Below are 18,434 nucleotides of genomic sequence, written 5' to 3'. Positions count from 1 at the left end.
TGGGTCATTTAGTAAAAAGGGGGCAGTTAGTTATAAATACCTCCGGGATAGACGGTGCTGCTCCTGACCAGGTTTGGAGTCGGTTAATATCCTGGCCAGTTGGATCACCTTACCAGAGTCCTTGTACGGATATCTACTGCCTCAGTGAGATGCTGTTCTTCATTTAGCTCAAGGGGAAAAGCAATTTCCTGAAATGCATTTTCACATTTCCATGTCATCATTTACTTGTTTTTAGTGAATAACTTGTAATGGTGAACAAAAATGTACAGAAACACAAAGTGGGGCTATGTATTCAATATGAGGTGATTATTTTTGTCTTGATTTTTTTTCCATTGGTTAGTAGTCAAATATTTTTTTGCAGTGTTCTACAGAAATACTACTCCTGGGATTTATGTATTTTGTTTCATGGGGTAATTCATTACGTTTATTATGTGTAATTTTTTAATTGGTTTTTTGCACTATGAACATATTTTAAGATCCCTGCACACACATTAAAAGTGCGCTTTGTTTATTCTGTTGCATATTTTAAAGGCCTTCACAGCACCCTCATTTACCATTTAATTGCCTATCAGAAATCAATGTTAACGGAGCTAATTAGGGTTTTTACGGCTTTTGTCGCGTCAGCTGCGTTTGCAGTCCGCCCGCGGCTTGATGGGGGACCCGAGCTGCCCGATGCTTTCCCTGTCCGACAGCAAGCTACTTGAAGCCACTTCATCTCTTTTTTTCCAGGCACCTTTTCCCCAAACCTGAGAATCGTTTTAGGTTTGGATGAGTGTATTTTCCCGCTGGACAGATGTGTGAAATAACGACTGAAAACCGAGCAAACGTGCAAGAGTAAAGTTTCTTTTAAAATGCGCTTGATATTCTAAGTTTAAAACAGGGTTCAACACTTGTCAGCTGCAGTAACTAAATAAAAAAGCGCTTCTCTAACAAACATTTTAAGTTGCTACCCGCATCATGTAAGACTTAAGCCTTAATGCACTTTTAATTAAATTCAGAGCTTGACATTTGTTTTTCCTTATTACACTCCGTGCTAAAATTATACACATAAAGTACAATAACTTTGAACGTGTCTCGTATACGTTTCATTTTCCCCGCAAATTATTTAATTAATAATTTGAAAATATACGCTTATTACGGGATTAAATTACCAAAGCCGTGGGAGATTTAAGAGTGTTTGATCGCCCAGCAGCTGCAGTGGAAACTTCTGGCGCCCTTATCGCCCGCGACCTGGGGTTAGGCGCTGCCGCGGATACGGCCCGAAGTGACAGTGACAGGTGGCGGCAGTGACACCCGCTCCAGCTCCTCTGGCTACGGCTCAGGCGGGATCTCCTGCAGGCCTCCCACAGGTTTCTCTGGTAGGGGCGGCCAGGGTAGCGGCCAGAAAAGCTCCCCTAGCTGACTCTGCCACTGCCAAGGCTGAACCGCTGCAGACTGGGATTCTGGGAAGCTACCGTGAGAAACATGGGAGCAAAGGGGTCGAGGGAATCGAGGAGAAATGAGGATCTGGAGGAGGCGCCTTCATCATTGGACAGGATCCGCAGGAATGCCACCGTCCTCAGCATGGCAACGCGCCGTCTGCCTAAAGTCCCCGACGAGCTGTGGGAGCTGTCCAAGCTGGAGAAGCTGAACCTATCCCTGAATCGGCTGCGTTCCCTACCCCCCGCCATCAGCCGCCTGCAGAGCCTGGTTGTACTGAACCTGTGGGGGAACCAGCTGGACAGCCTTCCCCCTGAGATTGGGCGCCTGGCCAACCTGCGCGTCCTCTTCGTCTCCTACAACCGGCTGACAGAGGTCCCGGAGGAGCTGGCCGAATGCACCAAGCTGGAGGTGCTCAGCCTGGAAGACAACCAGATATCGAGCCTTCCTGGGAGCCTGGCCGGCTTGACGCGGCTGAGGAAGCTCAACCTCAGCCACAACTGCATCGTCTACATCCCCTGCTGCGTCTACGGGATGCAGGACCTGGTCTTCTTGCACCTGGCCTACAATCGGTTGGAGAACGTCGCCGACCAGATCCAGGTTCTGGTCAACCTCAAGACCCTCATTCTGGAGGGAAACTCCATCCGCATCCTTCCCAAATCCCTTTGCTTTTTGGATTCGCTGGAGCTGCTCAATGTGGACTTCAACAAGATCGAGAACATCCCAGTGGAAATGTACCTTCTGAAGAACTTGGAGAGACTGGCCTGCCATCCTGTAGACAAGGGTTTGCACATCATGCACAACCCACTGTCAAAACCAATAAAAGAGAGTCTGAAGGGAGGACTTGATGCTCTCTATAATTACCTGAAGTCGCTGTGATATGTTTGCAGGAGCCACAAGCTGCTTTGGGAGTTACAGACGTAGGCGTGACCTTACGGACTATCGTAAGCTGCAGAAAGTGCTTTTATGATAACATTTTTTTTATGGTCAAGTACTTAATTGCTATGCATAGAAAGAATTGAATATCAAATTTAATTGATGTCGCTCATTTTTATAAATGCACTTTAGAGAAGAGTCTTCTGAGGTGGGAAAAATTAAAATGCGACAGAAAAATTAGATTGGAAATAAAATTGCTAGAGGAGATTCCATCTTACTGGAGGGTAATTAAGCAGACCAGTTCGTAAATAATTACACCGGAAATCTTTTAATATTTCAGAGAGTCTTATGGTAGCAGAGGTTCAAAGTGAGTATTCAGAAATGTAACTTACTAACTTATTAGTTAAATTGCTTATTATTATTATTATTATTGTTATTACCCACACCAGTATTCCATCAGAAAGTTTTTTTTAATATCACCTGAATGCAGCGTGTGTGCTTATGTGCTTGTGTTAGATGTAACTGAATGCTCTGTATAACCACGCCGTTCATCATTATTTATTAAATTATTTGCTGATGTGGGCAGTTCTAAATTGCTTTCATGGTAAAGCTAATACATGTACCATAATAACACCAAGGCGGTGGTGATAAATGAAGATAAAGTTTTGTTCCAGATGTTCACATAAAGGATTATTAGGGTATGGAACCAAGGGACTTAATAGCAGAAATGAAAGCACAAATTCCAGGGCTCATCCTTTAAAATGCTGCCTTGTTTTGGTGTGTAGAGGTTATTCAGCGTAGTTGCAGTGTGGGGGGCTAAGCCTGCATGCCCATAATCACAAGGTTGCCAGTTCAAACCCAGCTTCAGCACGTCTGTGGGTCCTTGAACAAGGCCCTTAACCCCTAGCTCCCTGGCAGCCCTTCCCAGACAGCTTACTCTACAAAGAGCAAGTTGAGGGAGGTGTAAAGACAATTTCCCCATGGGGATTAATAAAGTATCATTCCTGTTGGCTGTGGGAAAGGCAATTTCAACTATACATATGTAGCAGCAGTACAGGTGAGGATCAGAGAGACATATTAAACCCAACTGTAAGGTTGTTAGCAAGTGTGCTAATGGAAACTATGGGAGAAACATCAAACCCAACTCAAGGGTTGTTATAAACCCTGATGAAATGTCCCACAGCACAGTTCCCTACAAAATGGTTTGCCAAGTACTGTACCAGTTAGATGAGCCTGGCATGTGTCATAGGCTCCACCTTTTCAGACATCTCCTCGGAATTTGATTTACATGGCTAGATGTTTAAAGACCTATTTATGTCACAGCATATTTGTCTCCTGCAGCAGTTCAGGTCCTGTCTGCGCCTGTCTTCATACCAATGATGTTGTGGCTGATGAGATACATGGAAAGTCCCTTAACTTCACAAAAAAACCTTTGCTGGCTCTACCAGGCTTTCATCTAACCAAGCGAGAACCAGGAATCAAAATACTAATTTTTTATAGACAATTATATTTACAAAATCTATTTCACAATTTTATATTCTATTTCTGTACTGTATTGCTTATATACTGTACTGTATGTTTTTTTTTTTGGTGGTGCCATAAAAATGCAGAATCGGGCCTTTTAGTTTATGTACGTTATATAATAAACATAGAGTTTTCCTTTATGGTATCAGTGAACCTTGTTAACCTCGGATTTGTCCTTTGATTGTCAGCTGACCCTCTACTCAGAAGGTGTCTTTCACAAACGCTGTTGAATCTTCCTTAGTCTCTGACAGATGTCACTGTGAAAACTTTTTTTTCTTGCCACATTGGTAATGGTAATTCTTTTAAAATCTAATAATACTGCATCATCTTTCATATCTACAATATCCTGTCTAGCTAAAGGAACATCCATAGAACTCGTATAATATTAAAATAATTTTTTGATTCAATGAGTTCCTGTAACTCCAATGTCCAACGACAGGGACGTCTGATTGTGAAGTCTGTGATGGGTGTGTACTGGAGGCTGATGTGATTACATGCTTGTTTGATGCACAAGTTCAGAAGGAGATTGTGTCCTCTGTTACGATTCAGTCACTGGAAGAACTAATTAAATTCTCGAGACGGGGTTTATTTCACCTTATCTTTCACAAGGTGTGAAAGAAAGTATTACTGATGCACATAATATCGTCAGTAATGAAATATCGGTTTTTCAATACGTTATCTCTTTTTTCACTTGTGCTTCTTGCGGTCTTTTGTCTGGGCACGAACCCTTGCTTGATTTAATGTAGCTGCTGGAAATTAACCCCCCCCCCCCCCCTCCGCCCCCGCCCCTGTCACATGAAGTGAGTGAGGGATTTGGCGGGTTGAGATTCCTTCGAAGGATGACAGCGCTTCACATCGAGCTGAGATGATACCTGTTCAATATCATCACCGTTAAAAATCTTTATCTCCCCACTCTTCATATCTCCTCACATTTCATTGACTGAAGTGTCTAACTAAAATTTATGAGCAGTGCTCAGATATAACAATGAAAGCCGGATTCTTGACATATGCAATTTTTGAAATGTGTTACAAGTACCATCTTATGATTAAGTACACTTAGATTACCTCAGAAAAAAAAAAATCAACAAAGTCTTATCATGCCTTTTAAATTATATAATCAAATTTTCATATCTGTCAAATCCTTAAGCAATAAACAAAAAAAAAACGTCTTTAGCAAAATGTTTTTAGCAAAAGTGCTTATCTTTATTGACACTTTCTATTAGAGTTCTTAGCCAATAATGTCCGAGTTGCCCTTAACTAGACCTCAAGTGTAAAGTCAGTGAAGCAGCAGCAGAAGTGGTTGCCCTTCCATATATTTTCAGCACGGCCCTGATAAGATGTGACATCGCGGCACCAAACACTTCTGAAAGAATGTTCTAGCATTTTTCCAACATGGATGCTACTTAATTTATGGCACTCTCCTGTGGTCAGGAAGTTATAGCCTCATGAAAACAACTGCTATGGATAAAGGCCACATAAAGTGAGCTTGTCCTGAAGGAAGCCGGCCCCTGCAAACGAAGAGTGGTGCATCATGGGAATGCCAATGGGCACAGTATCTCCACCTGACCCTTCACTGTGTGGTTTCTGGGAAGAAGGGACAGCATGTCACATCCCGCAGGTATTTCTTTTTTAAATCCTTGACCCACTGGTCCAAAAATGGCATTGCCTGTAGGTTCTTGTATCCCCCTTCTGGTTGCTTTCAGTATTACAGGAGACACAGCTTTCATCAAGCTTTGGTTACAGATTTAGTTTTCAGGCTTCCATCACTTTCCTTTGAGTTCCTTATGATATTTTAGGGGATTTTTGAGGCTTTCTGTCATGGAAAAGGCTTCCAGACTCACACCACTAATTGCACACATTCCCAGTAATAAACATCTCCTTTCCATCCATCACAAATTCATAACAAGTGGTTAGACAGTTTCATTAACAGCCCAGGGTCTTACATACCAACCATTTTTTGAAACTATTTATTGAAGGTAAAGGTGAGCATGGAACCTATTGCCAGGAAGCACAGAGATACACCCTGAACACGATGCCAGTCTAACGGGGCACAAAAAAAAAAAACAACCTGTGGGCAAATTACAGATGCCAGGTGACCCAAACACATGTTTTTTAGACAGGGAAGGGAAACAGGAGTACCCGGAGGAAACCCACACAAGCACAGGGCGGAGATGCACAGTGTACTGCACATACACACAGAATTGGAGCAGGATTCATACTCTCAATCCTGGACGCATGAGCTTGTCACTGCACATATTCTGCGTTAGCATTTCTAACAGAGACTGCAGAAAGGGCCATATGGTGCGGCCAAGGTGATAGGGCTGCAGCACCACCTTCTTTAAGGCTAAATAAAGATTAAATTAATTTAAGGAAGGCTTAACACTATAATGGGTCCTTTGGGGACAGCTCATAAAGAGGCCACAAGGATTTTTTACACTCATGAGACTCTGCCAGTGATTTATAAGCTCTGTCCAAAAACCTCCTTTGTGATTTTCATGCGATGCGAGCCTGTATCCGTGACATTTCCAGCAATGCAGACCGCAGTGCTAACCGCTACAGGAAGTAAACAGTTTTGGTCTATGAGTATGAACCATGAAATTTTCGCCTGAGGTTAGTGTCCAATTCACCTGGCAGCACAACCAAAACATCAGCTTAAAATCCAGGCATTGCCACTTATAAACCTGACCCAGAGCGCTCTCTATCCCAGGAACAAGTGGCTGTGTTTTTTTGGGCACTTTGAACGTGTTACGATACCGTGGATGACAACTGAACTACTGTGCCAAATGTAGATGTATAACATCAGTCATGGGGTTAGTTGGAAGACATCACAGTGACCTCTACTGACAAGTCAGCATCTAAATAAAACCAGTGAGGAACTAGCGTGGGACAAAAGTCACAAAGAGTCATTACAGAGATAAACACCTTGGAATATTTCTATTTAGTAGTGCCAAAATCCAGACAGGTCCATTTAAGAAAAGGAGAATGTGGCAGTTAAGTTTAAGCCCCCCTGTTGAGTTCATTAGCTCATGTATGACCCTACTAGAGGACTAAATTTAGCTAGAGTGTGAGCCCTGTTTGACTAATGGTGGCCCAACTGAGTTTGCTTTCATCCTATGGAGATCATGGACGTTATAACGTTCCCCCTCATGGCCGGGCGTGGATTGTAGCTTCATTGGCTTGGCCAAGGTATGTTCTCAGGTCATCTGAACACCGGGCACACAGCCCTGCAGTCCTGGCAGTAACATTACTGACAGTCCTTCTCTGGAAGGAGCTGGGAAGCATCAAGTAGGATTCTATTGAAAACTGGATCTAGATCAACGGATTGGATGACATTTGGGAAGCTGAGCGTGGACGAATTCTAAACGAATTTGCATGCAAAACCATCTCTCCTGCTCTCTCTCACTGCCTCTATCTCCTTCTATCTTCTCCTGGCTTCAGCAAGCAGGGCCATGATGAAAAGATTCATTGTGCCCTTCCTTTAACAGGTTAAATGGCCTATTAATCCAGATCGCTGTGACCACAAGGCCCTGGATTTCCGCAGTGTGGCGCAATGTCCTCGCTGTGGCCACACACTTGTTTCCCCAGTGTGGGCCAGGGAGATGGTCTCCAGGAGGGAAAGAAAGTTGGGGATGGCTTAGGGGGGATGGCATATCAGCGTGTGCCCTGCGTGCAGAGCTGGCAGAGGGAGATCTTCCCGGGTCTGCCGATTAAACTGGCTAATCTTGGTGATACCTGCTTTACTAGGACCCGGATTGTGCTGACGGTGGCCCTTGTCCTTGTACCTCACTGCTATCTAGAAATTGTGGGCCCCCTGACAAAATGTCACCTTGGGCCCCCTGCCTAATTTTACATATAATTTTATGCATTCAAGGTCTGCTCCAAAGTACCAGCCAGGGTTATTATGGTTAACAAAACTAAAACAACAAACATTTTCCTATAGTGAAATAAAATCAGATATGAAAACAAAAGAAAAAACTACAAATTAAACTATAAATATTGCTTCTGAAACTAACTGAAACAAAAATAAAAAGAAAAGTCAAATAATTTTTTTATATTTATCTTTAATTACCATTAATCACACCTGAAACATGTTTTGCCCATTTTGAGGACATACGTACAGATTGTGCACTGTATTCATGTAGGATTCTGTGAAGATCAGCACCAGTGCTGATTCCAGTGCAGTGCCATATAAATCTGAGACTGGGGAAATGTACAGTACGCAGAAGAAATGCGGCGTTTTCGACAGGCGCGCCTCAAGGCCCCACTTCCAGGTTGGGGGCTGCTCTTGTTTCTTCCGGAAGGGAGAGGCTCTTCAGTCATCTGCAGACAGACGGACCACATGACCTGCGGCTGTTTTCGAAGATGTCCGAAAATTAAATAAAAATCACAACTGCCGCTCCAGGGCAAACTATTCCTGGGTTATTTAACCTGAAATTTCATTCTGAGCTCAAAGAGGGCCAGACTTTCCCAGGGACCCTCGTTTAATGGCTGGAATGACAAATGTTGGAGATTCAGTCGGCATTTCACCAAACCAGCCTGCTAGACGCCTGCGTTTTCCCCAGCAGAGAGAGACACACAGAACCAGCACCTCTTACTGTACCTCATACTCAAGCTGGCGTTTCTGGGATTTATTGAGGTGGGGGGTCATAAGAGGAATCATTATTCATACAGAGAGACCAACCTTATTATTACTCAATGATACACTATATGGACAAAAGTATTGGGACACATCTCTGAATCACTAAATTCAGGTGTTTCATTCAGACTCATTACCACAGGTTTATAAAATCAAGCACAGAGCTGTGCAGTCAGGTTTACAAATATTTGTGAAAGAATGGGTCGTTCTGAAGAGCTCAGTGAATTCTAGTGTGGTACTGTCATAGGATGCCACCTATGCAATGAGTCAGCTTGTTAGATTTCCTTCCTGCTAGATATTCCACGGTCAGCCGTAAGTGTTATTATTGCAAAGTGGAAGCGTTTAGGAACAACAGAAACTCAGCCACGACGTGACAGACCACATAAAATAACAGAACGGGGTCGCCGAGTTCTGAGGTGCATAGTGCATAAAAGTTACCAGTGCTCTGTTAACTCAATAACTGCAGAGTTCCAAACTTCCTCTGGCATTAACCCCAACGCAAAAACTGTGTGCTGAGAGCTTCATGGTATGGGCTTCAATGGCTGAGTAGCTGCATGCAAGCCTCACATCACTAAGTGCAATGTCAAGCGTAAGATGGAGTGGTGTAAAGCACGCCGGCACTGGAAACTGGAGCAGCGGAAACATATTCTGTAGAGTGAGAAATCGCACTTCTCTGTCTGGCAGTCTGATGGACGAGTCTGGGTTTGGCGGTTGCCAAGAGAATGTTACCTGCCTGACTGCATTGTGCCAAGTGTAAAGTTTGGTGGAGGAGGGATAATGGTGTGGGGCTATTTTTCAGGGGTTGGGCTAGACCTCTTAGTTACAGTGAATGGAACTCTTAATGTTTCAGCATGTCAAGACATTTTGGACAATTCTATGCTTCCAGCTTTGTGGGAACAGTTTGGGGAAGGCCCGTTCCTGTTCCAGTATGACTGTGCCCCTGTGCACAAAGCAAGATCCATAAAGACATGGCTGGGTGAGTTTGGTGTGGAAGAACTTGATTGGCCCACACAGAGCCCTGACCTCAACCCCATCGAACACCTTTGTGAGGCCTTCACATCCAGCATCAGTGTATGACCTCACAAATGTTCTTCTGGATGAATGGGCATAAATTCCCAGACACCCTCCAAAATCTTGTGGAAAGCCTCCCCAGAAGAGTGGCAGGTATTATGGCTGCAAAGGGGGGGACCAGCTCCATATTGATGCCTATAGATTTAGAATGGGGGGGGGGGGGGGCATAAAAGTCCCTGTAGGTCTAATGGCCAGGTGTCCCAGTACTTTTGTCCCTATAGTATATGATTTGAATGACGGTAGTGGGGGCATTTTAGGCCCCCCCCCTGTATATGCCCACGTACCTAAGACAGCAATTAGATGAAGAGGATGTTCATCAGGGGTGGGGTGGGGTTGGAAGGGGTTTAGCACGACTTGTCACTCAGCTGGAAAAGGACAGGAGCAGGTCAGAAATGTGGGTGGGGGGGGGGGGGGAACTAAAAGACTATGAAGTTCAAGCTGTGATGAATGAGGATCTTGGGATCTCTTCTGGAATGATCCGAATGGGAGCGAAAGGCACTGCTATGACAAGGGAGAGGCCAGCATCCTCAAGTCCTCATTAAAAAATAAACCCAAAAACACAATGGAATAGAAAAAAATAGAAACAATGACAGGTTGATAATGGCGTCTTTGAGTGTTGTGTCTGGACACAAACGCCACCATCCACTTGCCCTGGCAGTGACCCCCTTACCGCATGTTAGACCCTGTCGAATGCACTGCTATAGGCCCAGTTACGTTTCCAGCATCCCTGTTTTTTGTTTCTAAGAGAAATATATATATAAGCACTGGAAAGTTGAGTGAACAACTATAAACTATAAGTGAAATAAAACAAGATTCCTTTATAACATGGGAAGAGTATGTAACAGTGCATGTCTGACATCCCATTAACTGCTTGTGTAATGTGGCATAGTTAGATTCTAAGCTATCTTTTAACTGTAAATGCACTAGTTAATGGTTTCATCCCATGAAACAGAGTAGTACTTAACGTCCGTGGTAGAAAAATGCCTCATATTTTCTCTGCTGTTATAAATTAGAGGAGGTTATTTTGATTAATCAAAGATATGACATTTTCTTGCTAATAAAAGTACTCAAATGGTGAACATAGTGTAAATGTATTTGTTAGCAAAGAATATTGGGTGTATTTTTAGTTACTGTTAGGTGAGGAATATGCAAATGTAGAAAATCTCAGTGTGTGCAAAAACTTTTCACTGTGTGTGTATATATATACAAACACACACGCACGCATATATATTTATTTATTCTATTTTATTTTTTTCTTCAATAGCATGGTGAAGGTGGTTGTTAGGGGAATTGCTTTCTTTCTCTGAGAGGAGCATTAGACAAAACACAAAACACACACTTACAAAAAGGCAAATCTTTGGCTACAAATTTGTCGGCGAAGAAAGCTTGGCGTTCGCGGACTAAAAGGCAGCTCTCAGGCGGGGTATGCCTCCGAAGCGGATGAGTGTGTGTTTGAACTGGAAAAAAATGGAAATCATTGAAAGAATAACTTTTCACAAACCAGTAGCGGCAGACAGAGAGTCTAAGGCAGAAAAAGGCAGCCACTGGATTCTTTACGCCACATTTAGTGTCTCTATTACTGTCGGCTCTGGTTTTCAAAGAGCCTTCCGAAGAGATTGACCTAACTGACAGGAGGAAAAGTATTGATTTTCCAGACACACGGTGAATCCGAAAATGACTCGAGGGGTTGGCATGAGGAGCATGTCCATACATCTCTCAACATAACTCCCATCTCCAAAAAAAAATCAAAAGCCATTTAGCCCCCGCTCTGGCACTGTGTTCCGCAATTTGTTTTTAATTGTTAGATATAACATTGATTTTTATTTTTTTTAACTCGCACCACATTTTATGCTTGGGAAAGGTGCTCGCTGGAGGTCATGTTTGCAGGTCCACCTAATGTTTATTTCAATAAAAACCTCCCGTTTCCAGAAAGATCCATGGCCACCGGGCTGCACTGTGGCCGTTACCATAGCACCCCTCAGCTAGAGTGATGTAACCCTCCTCTTGGGGTCAATATGGAAGAGGAGACCTCAGATACAGGACATGTCTGGGCACATCTTGAGCTATTGATTTAATAGAAGAGGCCCCACCAGTCTGATTCCATCTCCCTTGCGCTTTTTATTGGGTGTTTGCAGATTGTGTGTGTGTGTGTGTGTGTAGGGGGGTGGGGGGGGGGGCACATGGCTGAGCCTTTACAGGGAGTGGTAGCCGGGTCCCATATCGAATGAAGTGTAAAGTGCCATGAAGGTGCCAATGGATTTGTGTAAACCACAACAGTAAGATGGAGCTGGCGTGTGATGTGGATGGAGTTGTTGAGTTTGAATAGCTTGCCACCATGTGATTAAGAAGCTGCCTGTAGCACCGCTTTGTATTGGCGGTTTGGAACAACGTGCCTGATTGGCTGCTTTGCTTTGGTTTAGCGATTCATATATTGTCCATCTTCTGGATCCCTCTCTTTGAGGGTTTTACGGTTTTTGAGGGTTATCTTTTTTGGCCTGCGTCATTGTTGACATTCAAAAACATTCAGGAACGTCTCTGGACATTTATTGGTAAAACTTTCCTTGACGGGGCACAAACAATATACTATTTTGCCATTACTAATGTATTAATTAACCACAAGCTTAGTTATATACTGATCTCATATTAATTCATCATTAATTGTGATGCATGTTTTATCAGTTAACTCTGTAATCCTTAATCAACTATTAAAGGAATTACTGAAGGAACAAGTCATGAATTACACAAGCTAAATACTGATCTCATATTTGGTCATCATTAATGAATCATGCATCTTTTATCCCAAGCAGTTACTGTATTCGTTACTGTATCTCTTAATTCTGTAAACCTTTGTGATCTACTGAAGGAACTACTAAGGAAGGAACAAGTAAAGAATAACACAGGTGAGTGTGTGTGGCTGGGGCTGGGGTCCGTGTTGATCTTTCTGGCCCTGGATCTGCATCATTTGATGTAGATGTCTAGGAGGTTTAGGAGTGCATTCTGCTGACCGCACACCCCTCCTGCGTGCTGTTCCTAAACCAGGCGGTGATGGTCTTTGGTCAGGATACTTTTGATGGTGGCGATGTAAAAGTTCCTCGGCATTTGGGCAGGCAGCATGAAGTCCCTGAGGCACCAGAGATAACAGAGGTGCTAGTACACCTTCATCGCTAAGGAGTCCGTGTGCGGGGTTCAGGTCAGGTCCTCGGTTATGTGGAGGCCGAGATACTTGAAGCCGTCCACTTTCTCCACCAAAGTGCCGTTGATCCTGATCTGGGTGAGGTTCCTTTGCCATTTCCTCCCAAAATCCCAAATCATGTCCTTCATCTTGTTTACATTGAGGAGGAGGATGTTGTCCTGGCAGTGACAGGTTCTCCACCTCCTCCAGGCAGTCCTGCTCATTGTTGTTGGTGCTCAGCTGTAATACAGCTTTGTCATCCGTAAACTTAACCATGACACTGGAGTCGAATGTGGCCCTGCAGTCGTGGGTGTACAGGGAGTGCAGCAGAGAGCTCAGGACACACCCAATGCTGAGGGTGTGGCTTGATCATATATGATGGCCCACTCTCACAACCTGAGGTCTGCCTGACAGGAAGTTGAGCACCCAGTTACATGGCTTGATGTTCAGTCCAAGTTCCCTGAGCTTGGTGACAAGCCTGGAGAGGACTATGGTGTTGGCTGAATTGTATTCTACACACAGCATTCTCACATAGTTCCCACCTCTGTGGTGTAGGTGGGCCAGTGCCATGTGGAGTAGAAAGGTGGTAGCATGATCAGTGGATCTGTTAGGATAGTATGCAGGTCGTTGGGTAGTGAAGTGCATTCGAGATTCTTCACCAGTCTCTCAAAGCACTTCATTGCTCTGGGGATGAAGTACAATGGGGTGGTAATCATTCAGACTAGGGTGCAGCTTCTTAGATATGGGTACAATGGTGGATCTTTTAAAACATGTCGGTATGGTGGACCGGGTCTGAGATTGATTGAATATTACCGTGAACACAGGCGCTAGCTGGTTGACGCAGGTCTTGAACACCCGTCCTGGGATGTCGCCTGGACCTGGTGTTTAACTACTATTTGCACTCTTTAAAGGTAACTTCAGTAGTAACTAAGTTATTACTAAATATTTGTGCCCTGTCACGTTAAGTGTTACTGATTTATTAAATTAATTAGTGTACATTTATTTGTACATTTTAATCAGGAATCAAAAAAGAACACCTTACGAGCAATATTATGTAATTCAGAATATTCTAACATTGTTTAACCTGTATTACAGTGTCGAATGTCAGACACTGGAATTTCTCACCACTGAAAAAATGTTGTCAATAGCAAATGAAAACAAACACTGCCAGTAAAATTGTTACTAAGATTTAGCACTGTAATATCTTTATAGGAATGGGGTTGTGAATAGGGTAGGGGTCTATGGCAGATGCAGGCGGATACAGTGCTGGCATCTGGGATAGTGATGGGCGGGGCCACTTGCGGTCAGTGTCTATCACAGGTTTATTGACTCGTCTCTCCCGTGTTCGCACACGCAAACATCACACGATTACCTTTTTCGGCAAGATTGCCAGGGGGACAAAGCATGCCTCGGAGCTCAGTATAGCATTATAATCTGGAAATGTCAAGGCGTATCCCCCCACCTCCCTCTCAGCTCTGTCCGCAGCGCGGCAGCAGGGAGCACATCTCCTAATCGCATGTCGGACCTCCCTGGCGCGCCGACAGGACACTCGAGGGCCATCAGGGGCAAAATCAAGGAGAAGGGAGACAGACAAAACAGAGAGGAGAGGCTTATGGGTAAATCCCTGACCCCCTGGGGCATGAGGAGGTGGTGCTAAGTGGATTCTGTCACCCTCCCTTAACCCCGTGTTGGACACTACAGCTGCAAACCCAAAGCAAAGATAAGACCTGTGTACATCTCAACAAACAAACACATACCACTGTGTTCCTGGTAATATTACTACCATGTGGTCCTTCTGCAAGGATTTGGCATTTAATCTCCAGGGTGGCAGTCAGGTGGGGAGCGGGGGCAAGCTCATCTTCTAGACTGTGTCAGCACCTCAGTTTACAGTGCTGCAGTGATACCAGGCTCTCATGCCTACATAGATACCGATTTTAAGACTTTTTTAAGAATCTATTCATTTTACTTACTACAGTTTGGTTTCGGTTTATAACTTTCTACTTATGTCAATTATTGGATTTTTCGCCTAAACAACTTTACGCAGCATCATTGTTTATGAATTCTTTCTGAGGGGTCTATCTTAAACTCTTCCTAGGATGCAAACAGCCTTGTAACTAGGCCCTTTCTGTATCTCTTGCCATCTGTCCAGAGTCTCAGTGGTAGGGTGTCTATTCTGAGACACGCCATGAGTAAGGCCATTGTCACATTTTGTTGGTCTCCATCCTGGCTTTATTTTTCTGGAGGATGCATGTTCTCCTCATGTCATTGTGGGGTTTCCTCTGGGTTCTCCGGATTCCCTCCACAGTCCAAAAATACGCCAAAGGTGAACTGGAGTTGCCAAATTGTGTGCGTGTGGCCTATGATGGACTGGCATCCCGTCCATTTTTTGCCTTTTCACCAGTACCTTCCTACCCTGCATAGGACAATAATAGGATATATAGAAAATGAATGGATGGACATGTCTTTGGAAGGTGTAAGATGGGGGCATGGAGACCCCACAGATTAAACCAATAATATAACAGACTTCTGATTGGCTTCCCCAGACCACACGACCTGGTCCCAGTCGTTACTCTTTCCCAGACTCTTTCCTTTTGCTGAAGTAGGAACGGTTCACCCATGTTTTCATTCTCATGGCCCATTTTGCAAAACCCAACCCCACAAAAAACACTGCCCTTTATTCCAATCCCTGTGTCACATGGATCAGTTTGCCAAACAGAGGACAGGAAGCTAGTTGCACTGATGTCACCTCCGTGGCCAATACGCCACCCCGATTGGCCACGGAACCCCAGGAGATAAGCCACATAGACATTACCCTGGTAATGCAACTGGCTTGGGTGAATTCCACAGAGCTGCTTGACCAGTCCAATTCCTGACATTCTGGTTTTCAGCTGTTTATTGGCGGGCCAAATGCTATGTTCATGTCCTTATCACGACCCCCCCTTTAGCTTATCATGCACGGCTGTTTTAATTGTCAGAATTTTGTATTGTTTCTGCACTGGCTGAAGCATTTTATGTTAGAAAGAATAATGCCCCCTAGGTGTCAATGAAAGCACAGCAAGTGATTACTACTAAGTCATGGTGTCCATTGCCGGGATTTTTCTTTACTCTAGTAAACATCAAACATTGGGTGGAACAGCTGTGATAAAACACATTTTCAGGGAAAAAAATAAAAATAAAAATGCAAGGAAAAATCGAGAGCCATAACTTAATAGGTGATTGGCTGAAGCCTCAGTTTCGGCCCTTTGAAGCAGCTCCTATCCAAAGCTTCAGCTGTAACTCTGTTCCAGTCCCAAACACCAAGCTGCAAAAGCCTGACATTATTCTGAAGTGTAGTTTCTCTGTCCTGACACCCTCTAATGGGACCATCGGCATCTTCCTCAAGTGTTCTGCAGCTCTGCCATGTCAGTCCAGATGGTCTGCAGTGGGCTGTATTTCCTGAGATAGGCTGCAAGCTCAGTGTGATTATTTGCTGGATAAGCACTGATGGAAGATGGAGGGATGACTATGAGTAAACTTACTGGTCAGTTGACATTTCTATATTTAAACTAACCTTCATGTGCTTTCCTGTCTCACCACAGATGTGGAGACGGCAATTATTAGTGGCTGATGGAGTTTCAAAATATCCCAGCATCTCCAGGTGATCTGAAGGTAGAGCTAAAGGAACTCTTTCTGCTCCAGCCACCACAGTCAGCATGGTGGATTAATGTGCCAATATGTGTAAGTATGGGTGTGTGTGTACGGCTCAGACTGCAGGCGAGCAGAGTGATGTCACTGTTAGGCCCCTGAATGAGGCCCTTGATCCCAGTTTTTCCAGGTAGGCTGCACACTGGCTGACCCTGTGCTGTGACCCCCAAACTTGCTCTCGCCTGCATGTATGTCTCATGGAGAACAAGATGAGGTAAGTTGGTCTTCCTGTCTAAATGGGGACCGTCCATTCATTTCTTTGGGAAAAACCCTAATCCCAATCACGACAGCCTTAACCTCTACCCATCCCTAACCTTAACCTTAACCATAAGAAACCAACCCAAATACAAGACTTGGTCCTTAAATGTGATCTATGCAAACCCACCCACACACACACGTGTTGGCGTACCTATCTAAATGGGGACCTTACATTCATTTCTATGGGAAAAACCCTAATCCCAACATGACGACCTTAACCCCTACCCAGCCGTAACCTTAACCATAAGCAACCAAACAAAATACAAGACTTTTAGCATTTTTACTTTTGTAATTGCATTAACAGAATTTTTGTAAAACTCCGAATGGGGACCTCAAAAGATGTCCCCAAAAGTAGGGAAATTTCAGGTTTTACTACACTTTGGGGACAATTTGGTCCTCAAATGTGATCTATGCAAACACACACACACACACACACACACACACACAGACAAGATTTCAATTTTTCTATTATATTATAGACAGAAATAGAGGTTCTGTTTCTCAGAAATGGTAGAACTGATTTTTTTATGATTACACATCAGCTACAACATCTAATGAGCATAATAATCTGAGAACTCAGTACTAATCTGAGACAACAGGAGCAGCAGGAGTTACGTCAGTGCGGAATAACAAAACACTTAGCTAAAGCACGCAAGCGTAGCGTTTCTATACATCCATAAACACTCATCCAGGAGGGGGTCGTGGTGAGCCCGGAGACTGCGCCAAGAAGCCCAGGGCACAACCTGGATGGGAAGGCAGTCTATTTCTGGGTACACACTCACACAATGGGCCATTCTGAAATGCCAAATAGCGTTAATGTTTATTAATGGACTGAATGACAAAATTGGAGTATATTCAAGTGTATATATATAGAGAAACCTGTACTATATGAGGTAAACACACACACACTCAGACACATACACACACACACACTCACACACATGCATACATATACACACGCACACACATACACACTCACACACACACATACACACACACACACACATACTGTACACACTCACACACACACATACATACACACTCACACACACACACACACTCACACACACATACACACACACCCACTCACACACATACACACACACACACTCACACACATGCATACATACACACCCACTCGCGCACATATACACACGCACACACATACACACTCACACACACACATACATACACACTCACACACACATACACACTCACACACACACATACATACACACTCACACACACACTAAAGGATTGTAGCAGCCATTCTTTCAATTGTTTATTAAACATAATTTAGCTTGTGTTTATACTGGACTTATTTATGAATATTGTTGAAATTGATTTATTTAATGTTTATATTTATTTGTATTTATTCATAATATAATATATATATATATATTGTTGTAATAAGTGTAATGAGATGTAGTGATTTTTATTATTATCTGAGTGTATTCCCACCTGTAGGAGGCGATGGTTGTTACTAAAGGTGCTGAGATTTCGAGGCCCAGGGGTGAAGGTGCAACGCGAAACAGTCATTGACCGTATTTGCTGTGTGTGATGGTGTCTGCATGTCGGCCCTGTCGCGCCAAACAAACCAGCTCTAAGTATATTGTGTGTTAAAATATCATATGAATAAATCTACTCATTAAGAACTAAACTCAATATCGTATCCTCAGCATTCAACGCGTCAGACTTCTACCACCAGGTAGTGGATCACGATCAAGCAAAATTTAACCTGTTTTTCCACTACAAGGATGGATCCAAACCAACAAAAGAATGTTGCCCACAAGG

At 43.6% G+C, this 18,434-nt stretch overlaps 1 protein-coding gene across 1 annotated transcript; it reads left to right on the top strand.

Annotated features, from left to right (window-relative positions):
• The first annotated feature begins 648 nt into the window (after nt 1-648).
• lrrc30a (leucine rich repeat containing 30a) lies at nt 649-3,839 on the top strand. The gene has a single exon (XM_023823694.2). The coding sequence runs from the start codon at nt 1,465-1,467 to the stop codon at nt 2,296-2,298; it is 834 nt and encodes a 277-aa protein (XP_023679462.1). The 5' UTR covers nt 649-1,464; the 3' UTR covers nt 2,299-3,839.
• Nucleotides 3,840-18,434: the final 14,595 nt, after the last annotated feature.

The sequence above is a fragment of the Paramormyrops kingsleyae genome, chromosome 1 (genome assembly GCF_048594095.1).
Source record: "Paramormyrops kingsleyae isolate MSU_618 chromosome 1, PKINGS_0.4, whole genome shotgun sequence".
NCBI lineage: Eukaryota > Metazoa > Chordata > Actinopteri > Osteoglossiformes > Mormyridae > Paramormyrops > Paramormyrops kingsleyae.
The sequence above is the reverse complement of the archived record's forward strand: the minus strand, read 5'-3'. Positions and strand labels throughout refer to the sequence as shown.

Excerpts from the sequence above, each read along its gene's own strand:
- lrrc30a (XM_023823694.2), top strand. The coding sequence starts at position 1,465 with ATGGGAGCAAAGGGGTCGAGGGAATCGAGGAGAAATGAGGATCTGGAG.